We start from the raw sequence: 22,159 nt of genomic DNA on the forward strand, positions 1-22,159 counted from the left end.
ATTTTAAAGAGATAAGAATAGAGAGAAGAGAGGTGGACTCCTAATTCGTAGCCAGCTGAGCACGAGTTCCAAGACGCAGTGTGTATGATATGTGTAACCATATATTAATATTGTGTAGGTAACTATTATATAAATTAACTATTAGATTGACTATATATGAATTGGAGCCATTAGTTGGTTATACTAACAAACTCGCTCTTAAAAAAAATGAGCTACAGTGTTAGCTAAGGATGAAATGATGGCACATATAGTGATGTAGTCCATTAAACTACTGATGATCATAGCTGCTTTTGACTATAAAAGGTACAGACAGCTTAACTAGCGTAAGTATGGCCATCCGTTTGTTTTGAACACTGTTTCAAAAGTGGGATTTGATAAGCAGTGAACAACTGCTACTTGCCTAAAACTATAAACAATTTGAACTTCAGACTTATAAGTTCAAAGCCTTAATTGTGGTGTAGATTTCTGCTCTGAAAATTAATTCCAAATTGAAGAGATGCGCTAGCACAGTGGGCATGGCCCATCATCATCAGTAGTAAATAATTTTGTATTAATTTCAGACTATTTACTACTGAAATTAATTGCATCTTACATTTTCCTCCTTGCAGTTTAAATTTCAGATCTTAATTTGGATTTCAAAAACTTTCATCCAACTTCCAGCGCAAAACATTAGTACTGATTCTAGCAAAACCAATACCTCTGTCCTTCCGTTTATGCTTATGTTTATAGGATAAAATTTATGTTTTAACCTAAAATGTGGAGTTGATTTTAGGTTTTTTTTCACCAAAGTTTATTTTTTAGCTTTGTTTTTTAGATGGCTAAGATACATATATAAAAGTTTTATTCATAAATTATTTTTCATTTACAAATATGCCCTGGGCCTTTACTCTGACATCAACTCCTCATGCATATCCATCCATTTAATTCTTGGAAATCTCCTTGGAACTTTATGTGTATTTCATGAGCTCTAGAAAACCCACTTTTAAGGGATTTCTTTGATGGATACGGAGTAAATGAAGTCATATGGCTTTATCCACGAAGGGTATATACATACGGAGGGTTTAAGGCTTATTTGCTACAGCTTCAACTCTTAAATTATATTAGTGGAGTGAGCCGTTGAGGTACCGAATCCCGCTCCAATCTCCCTTTCATATTTCATATAATTTTAGGCCACAACACTTAATTTCTTAATGGAGCTGTGCCATTTGATTTGAGCTCTGACTCCTAAAAAGATTAACCAACGAACTAAAGCCCAATCAAACGAGACCTCAGAATGTGCTCCCCATCACAAACGTAGAGATAAGGTTCTTGTTTGATGAGCTTAAGGTGTTGAGAATCTGCTGCTGATGAGAAGTCAGTTTCTCGTCATCTAGCAAAACGAACTTCTGATAATATAGAAAAACTAATTATTTTTAGTTCTAATTTTCCATACATTTTGTAAATTCTACACGTATAAGTCATCAGGAGAAGAATTTCTTTTAGAGAGTACTTCTACCATCTCCGTTTATAATGCAAGATGTTTGATTTTTTTTCTAATATTTAACCATTCGTCTTATTTAAAAATTTAGTACAAATATAAAAAATCATATGTCATACTTAAAGTTCATTAAGTCACAAACAAAATAAATAATATTTCTATAATTTTTTAAATAAAGTAAATAATCAACATTATAAATAAAAAAGTGTGTTACGAGGTGGAGAGAGTATTTGATAAACCGCAGATATCACAAGCTCTCCCACGGAACCGAGATCCGACGGTGCAGATGAAAGGGGGGCAGCATGGTATAGCAGTTGATAGTGGATAATCCTCTCCGGCCCAAATCCGCCGGCCCGCCGCCTCCTGCTCCTCGAATCCTTAGCCGACGACGGCCATGCTCTCCGCCGCGACGACGACCATCCCCAGGCTCCGCTGGCCTGCTCCGCGGCGGGGCCAGTCGGCGAGGAACCAATGGTTGCTGCTGCGGCGGCGTTCCCTCTCCTCCTCCCCTTCCTCAGCCCCTTGTGTGACACCGGCGGCGGCGGCGGGGAGTGGTGCTCTCGAGCCGCCGGACCTGCCCCGCCTCGCAGACTCCGCGCGCATCTCTCTCTCGCCGGAGGAGGTCAGCGCGCTTCTCTATCTCTCTCTCGCTCTTTGTTTCTCGGTGTAGAACTCTACGTGACGAGGATGATGACGCTTTGCTTTCTGTTCCTGTGTGCTCGCCGCCCTGCTAGGCTGAGGAGTTCGCGCCCAAGATTCGGCAGGTGGTGGATTGGTAATTTGTTCCTGCTGCTCGCCATGCTTTATTCAAAATGTTCGCTTTTCAGTACTTGATTGAAAGTTTGGAGGTTAGAACATCTAACAAAGTAATTTAGAATAGGCTAGGATGGTGACTGCAACATTGCCTGGTGTTGATTACAAATTGGATGGTTAATTGTTTCTATCGTATGTTTATGGGATGATCAGAGAGTGTATAGGCTGGCATGTTATGACTCCTTTGTGGTGTTGTATGTGCCGTGATGAGGGTACACCTAGGAGCATCGATGAGAATTTATGTTTATGTGTCGCATCTGATACAATCGTAAATCTTCTTTCTTTGTTTCTGTATTTTCCTTACAGGTTTGGGCAACTTCAAGCTGTTGATCTTGAATCTGTTGAGCCGTCACTTAGAGCTGGTATTGATCCTCTTTGCATATCCATCTTGAACTATCGTGTTATTATAACCTCTTGGTTTGTGTGTGTTTCGCATGTTTGCACCGATTCACGTTTTGTGTTAATAAGATGACACCTCAGCTATAGCTTTTGGCCTGTTACTGTTAGGCTTTGGTAGTTAACCATGCGCTTATATTGATTCAGTTCAGTTTGTCCACGTCGTGACGTCTGATCTGTGTTGATATGACTATCAGACTAGAGTTGTTATTTGATAACTGGGAATGCTACTTACTAGTAATAGTTCTTGTATACATATGGTTTCGGAAACTTGACACATTTATGGATGCTTTGCTTTAGTGCTATGCTTAGCATGCATGGTTTGCATTCTAATCCTCATCATTTGATTTGGATTATGCTATATTTTACATGCCCGAAATGAATGGACCAAATAAGATGGATAATACACAACCAATTACTTATGGCTTGAAAATTAATTTTGAATAATAATCATGTAGCACAACAAGGAAGTGAGCCTTCTTAGTTCTGAATGTTTTATTGGCGTTCTTCGTTGATGAACCTTCTCGGTATTTCTATGCTAACATTCATATATTTGGTTTGCTTTCAAAAACATTTCCCATGCGGTTTTTCTCTTTACATTGCATGTTTGACTGTTTGTACAAATGTCCTACCGTATATTGTTTCCATTAGTTATTTCGTCTTACCACTGCAGTGTGTTACCTGCTCTGCACTTGACTGTCTTGTCCACAGGTACTGCAGGAGGTAGTTCATTGAGAGAAGACAGGCCTGAAACATTTGATAACAGGTAATAATAATAAACAAACAACTCTAGAGTCTAGCCAAGTCTTTCGTTTAACTATTGTGGTGTCTGATGCACTTTTTTCATGGATGCAGAGATGCCATAATAGAGGCTGTCCCAAGCTATGATGATCCATACATCAAGGTGCCAAGAGTTCTGAACAAAGAATGATATGTAATTCGTAGATCAAAATTTTGAGGTGTTTGAAATTCTTTTTCCTTTGTACAATGTAGCATGATTTAACAATAAAATATGCAAGTCAAACTATAGTATCATCCTCGACTGAATGGTATGGCTCACGATCAAAGGGTCAACATTTGTAATTTGTTTACTATAAAAACAATTTTTTAACATCGCATCATATTTTCAGACTAAAACATTTGATATGCTTAAAAGTTAACCATTCAGAATTTCTTACATCAAGCAGTCATCTACTCCATATGTTTTCAAAATATAAGTTCCTACGTTGTTTAGCAAATACTAAGATGGTAAGATTCTCTTTCAGTCATTTTATTGATTAAATTTTGAATTGATTAGATTATCTTTTCAAGCACTTGATTGGAAATACCATGATTGAAATGATGAGAATTAGTGCGTAGTTGTTTATATTATGTTATAAAATTTAAATACTAAATTTGCTTATATGTTGGAACATCGGATATTAAGTTACATGGAATGAAATGACACGTAATCAGTGGCAGAGGGGGGTGCAAATGGTTATAGCTCCCCTTGCATGCAAATTTTCTTCAACGCCCATATATAGTTTTTATTTCCAAAAAAAATGATATGTTATTTTTGTAGCTGTAATTGAACAACAAGTATATGGGTTGAATTCTAGACAGTGAATAAGCTATTGAGATTTTTACTGTGTACTTCAGACCCCAAGAATTCATTTAGTTAATTAAGAATGACAATGTGTATTCTCTATCTTCAAAATTCCAACATGGTACTTTTGGTTTACCTTTTGGCTTCTTTGCATTTTATATCTATTAAATGATATATTCTGTTAGCACTTACTATTAATATGATCGTATGATTCTCTTTTATAATAACTTTTTAGTTATACCTAGATTAATCTATTTATTAATGTATATATGTATATATTAATCTATATATTTATTTATTTATTAAGATCGATATAAATAAAGTCTTACAGGGTTGTAGTATTGTTTACTTGCTTTTCCGGCACCCCTTAAAGTTTTTCCCTTTCTGCACGTAACTGTTGCGAGTCCAACAAATGAGCGAGGAAGGAGTAGCAACAAATGGCGATCCAACTTGGCTTCTTCCACCCGTAAAGAATGACACACACATGCACCACCGTAGTCGCCTTCACGCGCGTGGCCGGCAGGATTTCCTTGGGTGAGGCTAGCAGTAGTAACTAGTATGTAGGTAGGTGTGGTAGAGGAGGGGTGCTCCACTATACTGGAAACGTGACGAGCTGAGCTGCTTTCGTCATGGTGAAACATCTGGGATGGAGGAGAAAGAATAGAATCAATGGCATGGTGATTAATCTGGGATGGAGTAATCATCAATGAGACCTATTCATGCAGATTAAAAACCAAGCTTTGTTCTTGACATCTGCTACCTGAGGTCGGTCACCGCGGAGGCAAAAGAACGAAAGCTTCATGTACCATCCTTCGGTCCTTCCCCAAGTAAAAGTTCCTCCTCGGTTCGGAGGTTTTTCAAAAAAGATTGGAGGAATTTAACTGCTCCCTAATAAAAATTTCGAGAAGCTCAGGTTTAATTTTCTATCACAAATTACTAGTCACTCGAAATCCTCTGCACTGCAACACAGCCGCCTCGCTGTCCAGGGCCTGGAGGATTTCCAGGAAGAAATCTCCCCGCTACCACTCCATCGGCTCCTTTGTCTCCCCTCTGACACCGCTTGCGACGAGATGAATCAAATCGGCTCCTTGTTGATTAGTAGTGTATATCTAGACAGGCATATTGCCAAATGGCCGTTGTGAAGAACTGCCAGCAAAATGAGCGCCTCGAGCATCACTTACTGCTATACATATATCAAGGGACAATATTGTTAAATTGCACTATGTCATTGTAGTCTGTAGTTTTGACCTTCACAAAAGCATGATTGAGGACATCTTTCACATAACCATGTTGGCAAAAGAAAAAAAAACAATCACCCAGAATTGCTCCAGTCTTGGATTTTACTAACCAACATCTACACCCTGAAATTGAACCTCCGTAGCTTGATCAACCCTGGGGATAATACCAAAGTAACACACGAGGTAGTAAAAATGTTAGGATAAACCATATTACAAGCAACAAATGAACTAAGAAGCACACAATGTCAATACGAACCTGCTGGCTCATGAGAATCTCGATAGCAACATTTGGATCTCCATCGGCAGCAGCAAGAGCAACTTCAGCTTGAGTCTGCAGAAATGGAACCAATCCACCAGTGAGATGCTTTCTGAGGTCATATGGACAACACAAACACGTGTATAACCGAACAGGTGTGGGCTCTTACAACCATGTTACTACTTTCAGAGTTTCAGTTAGCTTTGTCTTCTAATATCAACAGAGTCTGACATGTCTGTCAATACAATTAGTTGAATATCTGACTACTATCTAATCACACAAGCAAGTATTGAAAACAGGTCGTTTGTTTCTTTTATTGCTTCACTTCAAATCTATCATGGCTAAAACTGCTGGATCCAAGGGCATGATAAATCAAACAGTAGATGAACAATAAGGCAACTGGTAGAACAAGCTATTAAGTACCTTTTCAAAGCCCATCCCAACCAGCTTCTTAAGTTCTTCATCAAATGTATCAACCTGCAAAAGATAGTCCATTATAATTGTCAAATCAATAGCAACATCCAATATTAAACTATTAAAAGGTAAATAATACAGAACCTGGTCAGCTGCTACTGTTGCATCAGCTCTGATTGTGTTTGCTGCTGGATTTCTATTTTAACAGAAAAGTCAGAAAACAGAACAACAAAACAATTATGATCATTCTGATATTAGAAGAAACAAGAAAGTGCAATAGTTCTTAAGGATGGTTTTGCTTGGCATTTCTCAGATACCACATCAAACTAGGTTTGCATAAGCCAGTGACTGGCTCCTCTGGGGTAGTGGGGTAATCACATAAAACATGAGACATTGTTTATGCAAGTAAGTGATGATAACATGAGACATTCTGATATTAAGTCATAAGTCTCATAACAGTACATAATGTGACTTCAGATTATAAATATCCTTGAATTCTATGGAAGTAAACCATGATTTCAGTTAATAATAGATAATGGAACACCTCAAATGTCAGAGAAGATATGAAACCCCCTTACTATAAAGGCTGCTGCTTCCATTAATATCGTGGTATTATTTATTTTTTTACTTTCTGAAATGTGTTGCTGTATGAACTTTTTTTTTACTTTCTGAAATGTGTCATTGTATTGATTAGTACAAACATGAAATAACCAACCATTTTAGAAGCATAAATTACTTTAACTGGATAAAACTGACAGGTAATAGGTAGAGCTATCCAGTGAGTTGATCACTTGGGACAATACACATGTAAACAACCAAACAAAAATTCTATACCAATGAAGGCTAGAATAACCAGTAGGACCCAGCTTGTTCCCACCCGATTACACGATATAGCCAAAAAAACTAAAGTCTCAATTTATGATGTGTCTTATTTTTCTCTTTTCCTTTTGAATTGTCTGAGAAAAATTGATGTGCTGTTTGATTGTACCATCTGCAGAAAATTCAAATAAAACATTGAAATTTATTGAATCCTGCAATTCAAGAAAACTTCCTGACAAAATTACCACTTTTTTCATCCCAAGGAATGCGTTAGATGACTGATGTTTGTGGGCAAGATCATAGTGTATGCACTTCTTTAAACATACTTGAGATTTAGCTGAGCTCAAAAGGGATTTAGCTGAGCTCAAAAGGAAAGTATGTATAACCCAAGCCTGCTTTAAATTCAAAATCAAAGTCAATATATTCTAAATACTATAGCTAAAAATGATAAAATGAAAACCAACTGCTCCTACAATGAATCCTAACAACAATCCTTATAACATCTCACCTCCCTTCTGGCCCATCCACTTCTACTATTATGTTCCATTCGCAAATTCCCACCTTGAACCTACTCACCCGTCCTCAGACTATAGCTAAACATGATGTCGATGACAGATCGGCAGTAATATTATGGGGTGGCAAGAGAGGAGCAGAAATAAATGGTTATGCAGTAAACAGGGGATTACCCTACTCTTGTTGAGATTATATTTCGGTGTGGCAATAGATCGCAACAATTAGTTAAACAATCTAGTAAGTCGTGCCCCCCTGAGGCACCCCTGCCCCCCTTTATATACCGAGGGGTAGGGCCTTAGAGATAGAGATCTAATCTAACAAGACTAAGCATATCCGGGCCACATACGATCAGAAACAGTAATCTAGGGGTAAAATCCAGATCTAACCATACATCTAACCGATCTGGCCTGATATTCTATCTTTAGATCTTTCTTTACAACTAGGGACCCACTTTTCTATACAGATAAGTACATACACGTTATACCCTATATGCTGGTATCCCACAGCAGCCCCTGGAGTCATACATAGCCGCGCAAATCACCCGTTTATATTCTTGATCATCAAGAATATCTTCACACAACATGTTGGGCATCTCCCTAGTGCTTCCTTATTCATGATTGTAAAGATTGTGTAGGGCCCCAAAGAAAAGAAAACAACTAAGTGCATCGAATAGATGCACCTATTTGGTGTAGCCCGTAACTCTACGCTTAAATGGAAAGCAATTTAAACATGAGTCTGATAAAGACTATCAAAAACAAAAAAATTAGGTGCATCAAGTAGGGACTCATCCTATCTCTGTGCTTTTGCTGTGGACTCATCATAGTTGCGCATGCGTAGGGACTCATGTTCAACTTCCATCAGCAATACGCATGGGGACTCGCTCCTCCCTTTCCCGTCGCTGGCACTCGATTTTGCCACGGAGGTCATAGCCCTCGTTGCAGTGCAACTGCTCTTGCTCGGCTTCTAGTTGGCATTATTCCTCCAGCCGACGTTGTTCTTTGTCCAGACGTCGCTTTTATGGAAGCTTGCGTCTGAGGGCCAAGTCGATTGACTTGCGGCCCGAGTGGTTAACACTTAACCACTCAGGGGCCGCTTCGAGACCGATCACCCAGATCAGGATGATCTTGATGAGTGGGCCTCCGGTCTAGATGGTGTGTTCCCAACACGGTGCTGGGATTGTTGAATTGCCGCAATGGTGACCATTGCCTTGGCCTTGTGTACAGTCCCCGCTATCGGGTAATCTGAGAACTTTTCCATGATGTCATCAAGCAATGCGACTGCAACATCCACGTTTTGTTGGGGTCTTGAAGACGTTGTGGCCCTCAACGTGAGTCTAGAGGATGTCGCACTACAATTTGCGCGACTGGTTCCTCAATTCCTCACGAGCTTGGTTCTTGTGTCGTCATCGTTCGTCGTCTCCTTGACCTTGGCTCTCCTCGTCCAGGCGCCTCTCGGCCAGCCGGGTAGCTTCTTCCTCCTAGGCTCCTAGCGCTTCTTCTCGGCCTCATCTTGAACGGATCGGGATGTCACGGAGATTTCCCGTGGGGGAAAGAAGCTCCCCATGCTGCTACTGTCCGACGCATCGAACTACACAGTCGATTCTGCGTCAAAGCCTAACCTGAGTGGTTCAAATCCCTCCTAGGGTGACTGTATCTCTGTGGATTGTGACTCAGATTGGATCTTCTCCTTGGGTGGCGTTGAAGTGTTTGGCTCAAACCGGCACACCCCATCTATATACTCGGCAGACCGAATCCGTAAAAGAAAGTGTGTCATACTCATCGACCTGAAGTCGAATGCCACCGAACTTGAATGTCTGCCCTAGGTCAAACCTGCTCTTCATGATATTTGAGTTAGGATCCATTGAATTTGAAGAAATCCTCAATGCACCCCTACTTAGCGCGCCAACTGTCAAGAGATAGGGGATTACCCAGGTTTGGGCTCTCAAGGTGAGAGAATACCCTGCTCCTGATGAGATTATATTTCGGTGTGGGAATAGATCGCAACAATGAGTTAAACAATCTAGTAAGTTGTGCCCCATTAAAGACCCCTGTCCCCCTTATATATCGAGGGCGAGGCCTTAGAGATAGAAAACTAATCTAACAAGACTAAGCCTATCCCACCCAGATAGGATCAATACGATAATCTAGCAATAAAATCCATATCTTACCATATGACTAACCAATCTGGCCTAATATTATATCTTTACATCTTTCTTTACAACTCAGGACCCGCTTTCCTATACAGATAAGTACAGTACATGGTACATCCTATATCCGGGTATCCCACACATGATAAAATGAAAACCAACTATTCCTATAATGAACCCTAACAACAATCCTTTATAACATCTCACCTCCCTTCTGGCCCATCCACTCGTATTGATAAATTCCCACCTTGCCACCTACTCACCCATCCTCAGACTCCTCACTGCCTACACAATTGGGTTAACTCTAATGTGACAGTGCTAATATGCTACATTAGTACATATACTCCCTATGTTCAAATATATAAGGGATTTTAAGGTTTACATAAGCTATCCTCTAGTATTAGTCTCATCCATCACTTTTCATTTAAAATTTTTCCCATCATACCCCTCAACTACATACTCATCTCAAACACCACTCATTTAATAAGGAGTATACTAGCCATTTCTTTTTATCCTTGATCTTTCCAATAAAGAACGATTGCTTATATGTTTGGACAGAGGGAGTAACTTTTCTAATCTCAATCACCATCATACCCCTCTAGTATTAAGGGATTTTAAGGTTTATGTAAGCTATCCTCTAGTATTAGTCTCATCCATCACTTTTCATTTAAAATTTTTCCCATCATACCCCTCAACTACATACTCATCTCAAACACCACTCATTTAATAAGGAGTATACTAGTCATTTCTTTTTATCCTTAATCTTTCCAATAAGGAAAGATTGCTTATATGTTTGGACGGAGGGAGTAACTTTTCTGATCTTTGTTTGCTCCACGTGTTGAATAGTAGAAACTCTGCCACAGTTGAATATTCACTCCATTCCACATTATAAGATTTTTGGCCTTGCCTAGATTCACATGTGTCATAATGAATCGAGACACATATACAAAACATATAAATTAATATATGGATGAATCCAGGCAAACCCAGAAAGCCTTATAATATGGAACAGAGAGAGTAAGATGAAACAATTGTGCTCTTTAATTCCAAGAATATTTTCATAGCTCATTCTGAATTGACACTACCAATGGTATGATCTGGGTCTTGGAAACTATTTGAATGTAAATATGAGTCATCACTAGATACTTATGGATACTTCAAGCTTGCAGCATGATTTATGGAGTTATATTTATGTACAACATTTCAAGTGAATTACAGTTTTGTATACCTCAATAGCCTATTAACCATAAAACCATGAATCTGAACCAATCACAATTTGATTCAAGCATCCTTTGAGCAGAACTTGAGGTGGTGCACCACTTAACCCAAGCAAGGATCACTAGAGTATTTCTCAGTTCAAATTGTCTACTACATGGGCACTTGTCTTTTACACATGGCTGTGTGGAATTTCAAACTTTGAACTTACCCTTAGCAGAATAGGTCATTTAACCAACTGATTGAGCAGTGACTTATTAGCGAGACAAATAATAATTTGCTTCAAGGCATATTAGCAAGGCCGTATGGAATTACATAATGCAAACAAGAAAAAGAAGATGGAGCCTATTAAATACTAATTAGAGCTAACAAAATTGTTGTGGCCAAAAGTATAGTCTGATAAAAGCTGCTCCAACAAAATGCCACTGACAACCAGGTTAATTATTTGTTTGTGCTGTAAGTATTGATTTAGAAATGGTCGTTTTGTATATTCAAGTTATTCTGGCTTCATATGAGCTTCTGGTTTCAATGTAGAGGTGATTGTCACCAGATGTGTAATGTATTAAAGAAATGTCAAGTGGAAAATGCATTACTGTGAACTCGTTAGTGGATCACTTGGAGTTGTGTTATCCAACAAGCTAGCATGCAAATTTGCACTTGCCTCCCTTGCAGTTGGTTCAGTTCCAGCAGAACCAAGTGTTCGTGCTCTCCCTGGAAACCTGGGATCTTGTTCCTACAAGAGAGTATTCAATAATGTTAAGCTCAGCACATTTCAGGAGATAATGCACAGATCCATGAAAAGTATTAAGCAAATGAAAACGAACAGTTCAGTAAGCTTAGGCACTTATTACTTGGAAGAGCATCATCGTAGTGTGCACAAACAAAACACCATAGAAGTGCTATGAACTTGAACTGAACTATCATAAATCATAAAGGGGATAAAGTAGCACCTGAACCAGCTACCAGAAAAACAAGGATAGAGGTTTCGAAAAAAACATAACTACTCAAGAACCAAAATACAGTATATGAAGTAGAACAGAGCTATACAATTGTATCTTTTGAAGTTGTCTTTTGAAGAATGCATGTACCAACAACCATTGAACCATAACTACTGTTTCTATCAAAGAGGAATGCACACCCATATCATGTTGCACAATATTGACAGAAAAATCAACTATTACTGTGTTTTTCATCTTCTGCCCATGGAATGATTCAATCAGAATGGGTTGTGGGAAACCCTAGGTTCTTCATAGGCTCATACAAGCATACAAGTACTTCCTGTAAAAAGCCCCATGAGTCAATGAGCTCTATCTATGGTCCATACAATACATCCAGACTTATGTTCGACTCTCATAACTCCCAATATAGTGAATAGTGATCACACAGCTACGATTGGATAGCAAATATTCTTTCATCTCAATGGCCGAGAAATTGATCAGATTGGAGAAACCCAACAAGCACCCAACAAGCTCTCCAGAGAACTTAAAATAATGTTTTTAATGCAATTATAGAATGAATGCCATCAATACATCACAGAAAATTTATACTTGCGAAGGTGAGTATAGTAAAACCGTAGTAAAAGAAATCCAACTTTTCTTTATATTCACCTGAGTGGTGGTGGTAGTTGTTTGCCTACTTGGCATCCATGAAGAAATATTTCTTAAGAAATTTCCATTAATCAGAGCACTGAAAATTCAAGGATTTAAACATTAGTCCTACTCCTATGAACATTAGGTCAAATGAAATCAATATGAAAACAAATAGCTACAATACCTTGGTGTGCTAGATGTATTAGAGTATGTAGGAAGCTGGCCATATGTAGTCCCTCCAGTACACAGAATAAAGCCAGGACGCCTCACACAAACAGACTGATATCCGATACTTAAGACAATAAGTATCACTAAAAGAAGCACCTCTTAAGGAATATGGATAGTGATATAACAAGGACAACTTAAACTATTTTTGCAAAACTTACTAGCACTGACAAGCCTTCGATAGAAGAATAAAATGATGGTCCAGGAAGCAAGTAGTTGAACAGGCCATAAGTATCTGATGAAAATAACAATAAGGATTAGCAAAGACCATGATATTAACCGATGTAGTTCATGAAGGCTTCATAAATAAAGAATAGAAGGGACTAACATGCAAACCCAGACAAGATGCCACACAGGTGCCCCAGCAATGAAACATTGCTTGCCAGAAACTGAAAAAGAACCAGCAAAATCCACGCATACCTGATAATGTGCACATTTAAAACATTTCTTTATAAGACCATCCAATAAATCAGATATTGAGAACAATAGAAGCATATAGAGTGATTACCATTTTGCAGGAACATTAAAGAGGCCAAAGACACTGCAAACGACACAAACTAAGGTTAAATGTCATTGTATATGCAACACATATCAAAAAATAGAAAGAACTAGTTTCTATCAGAAAGTTGGAAAAACAACAGATTAATCGACATATAAGTAGGACAAATGGCATTTTCTTTCTACGCTTCTGGTAATTTTCAATTGAACCTTCCTAGATACTTGTTTAAAAACAGTGATCTTGCCACTGTATCAATAAGTAAAGAGAAGGGCTTGCCCAAAATGATAGTGCAAACCCGTATGTGGGTGCAGTTATGTGAGCTTTCTGGATCAGGTTTATGAAGATTAGAGACTCAAATGAACATTTTTTTCTGAATAAACCAGCCAAATGTACAAAATTGTTTGTCTGAGCTAGCAACTTCTCTAAACCTGTTAGATGTGATCCATCAATCCGTTGCCAAATAGTTCGTGTGGGAGTATGCATAATTCCATTTAATATATTACCAGAGTAATTCTCCTAGCTAAGTCATTGCTGGTAATAAAAAGGCAATAAACATTGCTAAATGACGGTGATGGCATATACAAATCTAGAATGGCCCAATAGTGCTACGTTATTATTGTACAACATGACAGGTCAAACATTTATTATTTTCTGCACAGATAAAACATCATGAACTTAGCACCTCAAACATGCAAGCTTTTTCAACATAGAGGTGTAGTCTGTTCCCTCCAAATTTTACGTAAAATGAAATATCATATGAATCATCATTCATCAAAATGAGTAAAGTGTGTAATTAAAATCAAGAAGCAATGCACCTTCGAGATTGCACTCCACTCAGGCTTGTCTCAATGACAATCATTGAGAATATAACTCCAGAAAAACCAATGGAACATTCATCCACAATAAATGGAACATGATACAGCGGATTGTATGCCACCAAGAAAGCAATGATGAGATGAAAAATCGCATTAGTCGTAGCAAGAAGAAACATCAAGAACAAGAGACGGACTGATCCCATAATTCTTTCCAACTCAGTGCCCAAGGGTACCAAGGCCAACATGTTGAACAGCACATGAAGCAAAGAACCATGAAATACAACAGATGTATAGAACCTGTACACTGAAGTAAATACAAACTATATTAGTTCTAGATATACCCAAGAAAAACAAAAGTATGAGATACTATATCCACAGGTCAGACGAAAGAAACTAAAGATCTAGAACATGCACATCAGACATTTTGGATTAATAAATGTATAGTTTCAGGTCCTTTGGTGTTCATACTTTTTAAAGGGGTAATTCTATTGTATCTAAAGTCTTCTTTTGTTTTTTCAAGTGCTCCGAACATCTCATAAGGTACTATTTACAGAAGTGTATTTAGATGGCAAATGAATTCATGTCATGTAACGGATTGTTTTCTCATATAAAATACGTTGGTATAATTTTGACTTGCACACTTTTTAAATATTCCACAGTACAATTCGACGAGTTTAAGACAGATGAGCACTAAAACATAAATGCTCATAAAAATTATATTCATCATCTTTCAGAACAAATTGTTATTCAGTGTCATTAAAGAAACCATGGTTTATGCTCTGCAGAAAATTAAAAGGTAAGCATGAGACGGACCTTGGAAATGTGACGCTACCTTCGAAGGCAAGAAGCATATCTCTTCAAAGGAGTCATAGCCAGTCAACAGGCATACCAAATAGATCACTCCGCATATCAAGATAACACCAGAAGTAACGAACGGGATGCTGCTCCACCACTGATTCAACCTAGTTGAGATTCCAGCCTGCATCACATTTTGCAAGAACAAACGTAAGCCACATCTATAAGTCATCGCATTTCCCAATGCCATCTCCACGAAATACATACTGCACGGCCGCTGCTCCAAGAGCTAGTCCATCAATCAATTCCCTATAAAACCCAGCAATTAACAAGCATGCCAAGCATCCTCCTCACAAAGCCGCGACGTAATCTCGTCCAGGACATGTCAAGCACCCCATTCCTAGCTTAATTAATCCAAACTCACTCGCAAACCCTAACAGCACAATAACCCATTTCCACAAGATCACGACCGTTTCGCGGGACAACAAAAACAACCAATTCCCCCCATCGATTTGGGCCTACTGCTTCCCAGATCCGGAGGGGGAACGGGGGGAAGTAACCGCCCAGAGATTGAAATCGAGAACCGGGGGGAAAAATATCCCTCACCTCCGTGAAGACGTTGGGCCGCATCTCGGGCTCGCCTCCGGTGGCGGTGGCCTCGCCGTGTCGGGAGGATCGAAGCTTGCGCGAGCGAGGGGGTGGCGGTGGCGCTGAGATGTCGAGGATTTTGGGTGGGAGCGCGACGCGAGCGAGAGAGGAAACGAGCCGTTGTTGCTTCGGAGGTACGGGACGGGGTGGGCTCGGAATTATCGAAGGTTCGAGGGGTTGATCTGTCAAATCTACCGGAAATTATCTACCCCCGTCCCGCGTGCGCACTTCCTCCGCCTGCCTCCGCTACGCCAGCGCCCTCCACCCGCCCGCCTCCCAAACCCTAGCCGCCGCGCCGCCACTCCGCTCCCTCCCGCCGCCGCCTCCTCTGCGTTGGGACCGCTTCCTCCTCCTCTACGTCGGGGCCCGCCGCCGTGGCCTCTACACGGGGTCCTCCCCACCACATACACTTCCAAATCATGAATTGTGGGATAGCTAATCTTGTCTGCTTATTAGTATGGATATATAGATATAATTCAGTCAATGATCAACATAGATGGCCAACCTTTTCAATTAAAAATAAATTCTATTATTAAGTTTTTCCTTTCTGTCAGAAACAATCTATGGAAGTAATATAAAGTAATAGTAGGCCATATGAATTAAATTTACAAAAAATGGATTCTCAGATATGTTTCATTAATTATTTTGTTCCTATTTTTATAGGTAATTCTGGAACACTCCAGACATCCAGCCCAACGTTAATTCGGAGGTAATTTTGGAGCTTTCATTCTCTCAGAGTTACTTACAGCGGACATCATAGGCATTTGAGGCCCGAGATTATTTTTTGTTGCTTGCTAGCTATTTTTAATTTCTCCAACGGCCATTTTTACAAACGAATTTCAATACTTAGGTTTTTACAAACAACGTATCACTTTGGTGAAGTTTTGGATCTAAAGCCTATATTGCTGCACAGGAAACGATAACTATCAACTATATAACTCCAGGCAGTGTAATATAAGAAGGGGGAACCTGAAATTTGCATCGTACAACAAGTGCACTTCATCTGCTGGGGTTTTAGGTTTACTTAACTGCTCATGTCTTGCTTTACAAATGCATGATCTCTAGAATCGAACTCCTGTACTATATGGTGGTATTTTATGAGGTAATATTTTGAATCAATTACTAATGCATATATCTATTGAACAAAAGTGAAATGCTGATTTGGAGTAAAAAAAAAAGCTAGAAGTATCTACATAAAGCTTTTTTCTTACCGACGGCAATAGGTGTTGCTTTTTACAATTATTGTTTCTTTGGATCACTGTACCAGGAAAAAGAGCTCCTTTGGATATCACCCTGAAGACTACTTTGCAATTTGTTTCATCATATTCTGTAAAAGAGGTGGTTTTTTTTTTTTTTTTTGCCTTTTCTTTCCTTTTCAGCCTGTCATTGCAATTAGTGACATATCCATCTCAAAGTAATGCACGTCTTTTTGCTGGAACCGGTAACATGTCTTAAATCCATAAACTGATTCATTTTAGCTCTCATGTGGATTCTAGTTCCGTTGCGAAGCACAAACATGTAGGTGTAACTAGAGCTGTACATGTACCAGTTCCAAAATCAAAGTACTTGCAGTCAATAGACCTGCGAAAGTTTAGATATTAGGACATATATCTTCTACCACCTCCGTTTCATAATATAAGATGTTTGACTTTTTTTGTTGCAACGTTTAACTATTCGTTTTATTCAAATTTTGTACAAATATAAAAAATGACAAGTCGTGCTTAAAGTTCGTTTGATAACAAAGTAAGTCACAAGCAAAATAAATGATACTTCCATAATTTTTTGAATAAGACAAATGATCAAACATTACAAGCCAAAAAGTCAAACATTTTACATTATGAAACAGAGGGATACAAGGTACAAAACTATATCTGCCACATAATTATATTACTATATCTGCCACATAATTATATTTCATGTAGCTTGTTTTCATGGATCTATCTTGAAATTGATACAGTGCCACTGTGTCTCTCAGTGTTCCAAAGGAGTCTGCTGAACATGTTAAAGCTCCTGCCGCAGAACCGGAAATTCACAGGGAGTCAATAAACTCAGCTTCAGGTTTGTGCGGCTTCCCTTTTCTGACATTAAATTTGCCATGTTTGTGTGTTATTCCACTCATGTGCCTATGCACTTTATTGGTATTTTGAATCTGCTTGATTTTTCTTGACTCCAAGCCTCTCGATAAAATCTCTGTTGTTGCAATGATCTAATATAATTGGAGTTCCCTACTGCCATCATTTTTAGTTTTGACACATGTTTGTTTGCTCCAATGCAAATATCTTGTAACTTATAGAGACCAAGGTGACACTTTCTAATTTGATTTATCTACTTAAAACGGTTGCAATTACATGGTCACATTTGGTTTTGCAACTCCAATGTGTTGTCTCTAATGGCAACTTACATATGAAGTTATGAGGACTTAGTGGCATTTTGAAACTTACATATGAACTTATGAGAATTTAGTGGCATCTGCTTTGGTAATAGAAAATAAGAATTTAATTTTAAATGGCCAGAGTATATTTCCGAAAGGAAAAGGAAAAAACATGTCTGTGGTCTAATTAAATTCAGGTTCACAACATGGTTATTTAAGTAAGCATGTTAAGCTATGTGCAAGCTGTGATTCATTTTATGTTTGTATATATATTTCTAAATATTTTAGAAAGTACAGAATAAATATTTCTAATTTGGTGCACTGTGAATCAGGCCACATAGGCTCAGTTGGGTCTGTTGAGTTTGACAAAGAAGAGTTTATTTGTTCTTGGTGCTCTATAAGTAAAAGAAGTAAACAAAATATTTTATTCAAATTAGACAAAATAACTTTTCAGGGCCCTTAAACAAGTAAAATGGCAAAGTAGCAAAGTGTACAACCATGTTGTACAGGTGTTCTAATTTTTGCTGTTAGTTTGATAACCTTGGTGGTGTTAGAAGAGAATAATCTCGTGTTGATCTGATGTTGTGTTTGCTAGGATGTTGCATGATGGTGTGTGTCTTTTCTTTCTATTGCTTCTGTAGGTTTTCGTCATATTAATCATGTCGCTTAGCAAGGTTGAAGTGAACTTGATAAGGTTGCTTCAAGCGGCTCCTCGGCAGCAGAACCAGGCTAAGCTTGTCCATGTAAGTGTAGCTCATACAATTTTTCTTGGATAGGAGATTTTTCAACATGCTTTGTTCTGTGTCAGTAGGCTGATTGTATACCTTCAGTTAAGAGAATAAAGAATTGCTCAAGTGAGTAGTTTTGTGTGTTGGAAGTGAGAAGGGAATATCTCTGGATTACCTTTTGTGCTTCAATTTTAGTTGTTAGTAGCTAATGCATATTCTCTTTAATCTTCTTTATCATTTAAAATAGAATCTGTGGTAGCACTGACATTCTCCAACCAACTACAGTATGTAACCACAGCCAGGGAATTGTTGGAGCAGCTAGGAACAGAAGCTACTCCAGAAGGGATATCAAGGTGTTCATGTGTTATTTGTTCTATATAGCACTGCACATTTTTTTGTGAATATCGGACCTTCAGTCTGTGACCCAGCTATATTCTGTTGAGCATCCATACTTAAAATGTACTCCAATTAGGCAATTAGCACTATATGACAACACAAAAACTATCAAATACCTGATCCAATATAGAACAGTGATAGGTGAACCTGATCTCTAGATTCTATTTCATGACACTAATATGACCAACCAATTGTCAATCCTTGATCTTTCACTGCATTCAGTTTTTTGTTAAAAGACTTCTGGATGCTAGTTTGCCTTGGTGGATGGTGTGCTTATACTTTCAACTTCTATACATGAATGAATCAAGCTTAATCTACTCTAATACCTTTCAGTGAGTGTAAAAATATGATCTACTTTGAGCTGTTTTACATATACATCAGTGGAGCAGATCAAGCATTTACCTAAATTGAGTTTTTGTCTCACTTCTTGTGTACTACTTCCATTCCATAATACTTGTCGTTTTATACAAGGCTAAGGTCAAACTTTTAGAACTTCGATTATGAATAGCTTTTAAAATATTTGCTTTAGAAGCACGGAGACTATATATATAGATTAATCTTGAAATGTACTTCAATAAAATCATTTGTTTGTTAACAGTTTTTATTATGTTGTTATAGAAATTTGTGTTAAAGTTGTTTTTTAGAGATTGTGCCCTTGTCCAAAACAAGTATTATGGAACCGGAGGGGGTAATATAATACTTTTCTCATGATCAAACGATGTTCATTCATGAATTTCTTCTTGGTTCAGTGTATCAAAAGCTAAATTAAGTGAGTATTCAGAAAAGATCGAAGCATTAGCTGCACGGCTTGCTGCTCCAGAGGTATGCTTTGTCATGCTGATTCATCTTTCCAATTGATATCTTAAATTCCTCGACCGAAACTTTTTTTTTTTTGTGGGGGGGGGGGGGGGGGGGGGGGGGGACAGCCAACTAATTCAGACAAAGTTAACTTACTTTTCAGAACAGTGCAGCCATAATTACTCGTATAGATTATACTTTTCTTTGATTTTTATTTGTTCAGCCGGAAAATGAAATGCCAATTGATGAGAATAGAGAGGAAGAGAGCTCTTATGAAGGAGAAAAGCCAGGAAATCCAGTATCATTATCATCAGGATTGCGTAGGAGACCAATGCAAGTGTTGAATTTGGTATGTGTTTCTATTTTTTTAATTGTTATTACATTTAATGGATGTAAATTGAACAGAGCTCACATGGATGTTGGACCTAGCAGTCATGAGAGAAAAGATAGAGACATTAGGGCACCCATTAAGTTGGATGCGGAAGCACAGGCTCACATTGAGAAGCATAGGTAGGCTACAACCACAGAACAAAGTCATTGATGATTTAAAGCTTTAACTGAGTGAAGCATTGATATATATGAGAAATGTGAACTTTAACAGTTACCTTCTGATTTTTTTGAGACCTAAGATTGAGAATTTCGGTGCTCTACTAGAAAAAGAAAAACGGCGGTTATTTTCTAACGTTGGTGGATCTTCTAACCGTGCAGGAAGCTGCAAGAGGATCTGACTGACGAAATGGTTGAGTTAGCACGCCAACTGAAAGAAAGCAGTCTCACGATGCACCAATCTGTCCAACAAACGGAGAAGGTAGCATGCTTCTTTGGTTTATCCCTTTTCCAGCAACTCAGTTGTGCTCACGTTGGCACTTTTTTTCGTGCAGATCCTTGGTTCCACGGAGAGAGCCGTCGAGCATAGCTTGGCAAGCACGGGGCGTGCAACCACGAGAGCCGCAGAGGTGTACTCGCTGGCTTCCAAGACAACATGCTTCCAGTGGCTGCTCATCTTGCTGATGACCTGCATGTTTATCATGGTGGTTCTGCTCATCCGGGTCACCTGAGTTTGACTGCCTCCACTGAAAATATTGTGACCAGTTCTGTTCATTCGAGATGGAATTTTGTATTCAATTATGACAAAGAAAAATGTTTGTTATATGAGTTAAGCTCTGCTCTGTTGGTGCCATGAAATCTCTCCAATTCTCACATATGAGTATTACAGTATATGAAGATTAGCAAATTGGATTATGCACTATTGGACTGTACTCTTTTGGCCATTTGCCGTTGGGATGTTGTGAAGACTGAAGATTAATGCAGCGCCGTCCTCCGTTGCATATTGGAATTTTTTATTTTATTTATTAAATAATTTGCAAATTTAATTTTGTATTTCAAAAAATCATAAAACTAACATCCTGCCGTCCTCTAGGATAGCGGAAGGGTGACGTGGCAAACAGCCGTCCGCTGTGAGAGATGGCTGCAAACGGCGGCCTAGCCAGAGGGCGGCAAGAAGAAAAATGAAAACAGCGCAGCCGACCAAGAGGTGAGGGAGGCAGGGTGACCATTTTGCAAAAACTCTAAATGCAAAATCACCGAGCTACTGTCATCTTCTGTTCTTGCCGTAATTTTGTCAATTATTTAATAAATAAATTCAAAAAATTCTTGCATATTGTGCACTCACTATGACACTGACACCACTGTACAGTACAGGTTTACATGGATGGGCTGAGAAGGCCCATCAAAACTAGAGTACGGCCCATGTAAAGCAGCATCTAGTGAATATGTGGTTGATATAGTATGTGTTGTTTGTGCCTTTCCGGTGCTAGAGCACTTCATCTGCACGACATGGATATGGCTTGAGCACTTTCTTTAGTTTATTAATGAACGATGAAATATGAATGATTTTTTCATTTTTATTGTTGTATAATGGTATAGATGATGGAATTAATAATTATAAAGTTTAAAATCCATTTTAAAAAAGTGTGATGATGAATTTTTATATAGAATTTTTTAAAAAAAATGCATGGTTCAGTAGTTTTGGAAGCGTGCGCATAAAAGATGAGAAAAAACCAAGAATAATCTTATGTAAAGAACACAACCTAACTTCTAGAATTTAAAATTAGTCTCAAGTATAATCTAGAACGTAGGCCGTGTTCGGCAACAGGCATAAGTTATCTTATCCCCTCTTTTTTCACACACACGTTTCTTGAACTGCTAAACGGTGTATTTTTTGTGAAAATTTTCTATAGAAAAGTTGTTTTAAAAAATTATATTAGTCTATTTCATATTTCTTTAGTAATTAATAAGTGATTAATTATGTACTAATCTATTACTACGTTTTCGCGCCAATCTGTTTGTTTTTGCTTATGTTTGTAAGTCAAATTTTGAATATTTAATCTTAAAATTGGAGTTGAATTTAGGGTTTTTCATTG

At 38.4% G+C, this 22,159-nt stretch overlaps 3 protein-coding genes across 7 annotated transcripts; 2 read left to right on the plus strand and 1 right to left on the minus strand.

The window, feature by feature from the left end:
• Window positions 1-1,741: 1,741 nt before the first annotated feature.
• Window positions 1,742-3,823, plus strand: LOC102721253 (glutamyl-tRNA(Gln) amidotransferase subunit C, chloroplastic/mitochondrial). The gene is made up of 5 exons (XM_006650293.3): window positions 1,742-2,099; window positions 2,212-2,252; window positions 2,597-2,652; window positions 3,398-3,452; window positions 3,542-3,823. Exons 1-5 carry the CDS (start codon window positions 1,872-1,874, stop codon window positions 3,615-3,617), a joined length of 456 nt encoding a protein of 151 aa, XP_006650356.1. The 5' UTR covers window positions 1,742-1,871; the 3' UTR covers window positions 3,618-3,823.
• A 1,606-nt stretch (window positions 3,824-5,429) lies between these two features.
• Window positions 5,430-15,724, minus strand: LOC102721531 (rhomboid-like protein 15). Of its 2 annotated transcripts, XM_006650294.3 has the most exons (13): window positions 15,402-15,716; window positions 14,814-14,979; window positions 14,001-14,304; window positions 13,195-13,227; window positions 13,015-13,106; window positions 12,848-12,921; window positions 12,646-12,740; window positions 12,480-12,558; window positions 11,466-11,605; window positions 6,324-6,375; window positions 6,189-6,242; window positions 5,766-5,840; window positions 5,430-5,663 (listed from the first exon to the last, which is right to left on the minus strand). In XM_006650294.3, exons 1-13 carry the CDS (start codon window positions 15,423-15,425, stop codon window positions 5,658-5,660), a joined length of 1,194 nt encoding a protein of 397 aa, XP_006650357.1. In that variant the 5' UTR covers window positions 15,426-15,716; the 3' UTR covers window positions 5,430-5,657. The 2 variants fall into 2 exon arrangements, 1 of the variants encoding a protein (XP_006650357.1); XR_001549896.2 differs by lacking the exon at window positions 5,430-5,663 and having other exon boundaries at window positions 5,803-5,840; window positions 11,534-11,605; window positions 15,402-15,724.
• Window positions 15,725-15,765: 41 nt separating this feature from the next.
• LOC102721819 lies at window positions 15,766-21,057 on the plus strand. Of its 4 annotated transcripts, XM_006650296.3 has the most exons (11): window positions 15,766-15,869; window positions 16,107-16,152; window positions 16,711-16,781; window positions 17,419-17,501; window positions 18,456-18,557; window positions 18,828-18,895; window positions 19,688-19,760; window positions 19,960-20,069; window positions 20,142-20,246; window positions 20,445-20,544; window positions 20,618-21,057. In XM_006650296.3, the coding sequence occupies exons 5-11, from the start codon at window positions 18,474-18,476 to the stop codon at window positions 20,792-20,794; spliced, it is 717 nt and encodes a 238-aa protein (XP_006650359.1). In that variant the 5' UTR covers window positions 15,766-15,869; window positions 16,107-16,152; window positions 16,711-16,781; window positions 17,419-17,501; window positions 18,456-18,473; the 3' UTR covers window positions 20,795-21,057. The 4 variants fall into 4 exon arrangements, with proteins under 4 accessions (XP_006650359.1, XP_015690802.1, XP_006650358.1 ...); XM_015835316.2 differs by having other exon boundaries at window positions 15,767-16,152; window positions 20,169-20,246; XM_006650295.3 differs by having other exon boundaries at window positions 15,770-16,152.
• Window positions 21,058-22,159: the final 1,102 nt, after the last annotated feature.

The sequence above is a fragment of the Oryza brachyantha genome, chromosome 3 (genome assembly GCF_000231095.2).
Source record: "Oryza brachyantha chromosome 3, ObraRS2, whole genome shotgun sequence".
NCBI classification, from domain to species: Eukaryota; Viridiplantae; Streptophyta; class Magnoliopsida; order Poales; family Poaceae; genus Oryza; species Oryza brachyantha.

What these genes read in the sequence shown, in the direction of transcription:
- LOC102721253 (XM_006650293.3), top strand. Translation starts at nt 1,872, where the DNA reads ATGCTCTCCGCCGCGACGACGACCATCCCCAGGCTCCGCTGGCCTGCT. An exon ending in TCTCTCTCTCGCCGGAGGAG is followed by an intron (nt 2,100 to 2,211) that starts GTCAGCGCGCTT and finishes CCGCCCTGCTAG; the next exon opens with GCTGAGGAGTTCGCGCCCAA. An exon ending in ATTCGGCAGGTGGTGGATTG is followed by an intron (nt 2,253 to 2,596) that starts GTAATTTGTTCC and finishes TTTTCCTTACAG; the next exon opens with GTTTGGGCAACTTCAAGCTG.
- LOC102721531 (XM_006650294.3), bottom strand. Translation starts at nt 15,425, where the DNA reads ATGCGGCCCAACGTCTTCACGGAG. An exon ending in CATCTTGTCTGGGTTTGCAT is followed by an intron (nt 12,922 to 13,014) that starts GTTAGTCCCTTC and finishes TATTTTCATCAG; the next exon opens with ATACTTATGGCCTGTTCAAC. An exon ending in AATACATCTAGCACACCAAG is followed by an intron (nt 12,559 to 12,645) that starts GTATTGTAGCTA and finishes TTGAATTTTCAG; the next exon opens with TGCTCTGATTAATGGAAATT.
- LOC102721819 (XM_006650296.3), top strand. Translation starts at nt 18,474, where the DNA reads ATGTCGCTTAGCAAGGTTGAAGTGAACTTGATAAGGTTGCTTCAAGCG. An exon ending in ACCAGGCTAAGCTTGTCCAT is followed by an intron (nt 18,558 to 18,827) that starts GTAAGTGTAGCT and finishes AACCAACTACAG; the next exon opens with TATGTAACCACAGCCAGGGA. An exon ending in CTGTCCAACAAACGGAGAAG is followed by an intron (nt 20,545 to 20,617) that starts GTAGCATGCTTC and finishes TTTTTCGTGCAG; the next exon opens with ATCCTTGGTTCCACGGAGAG.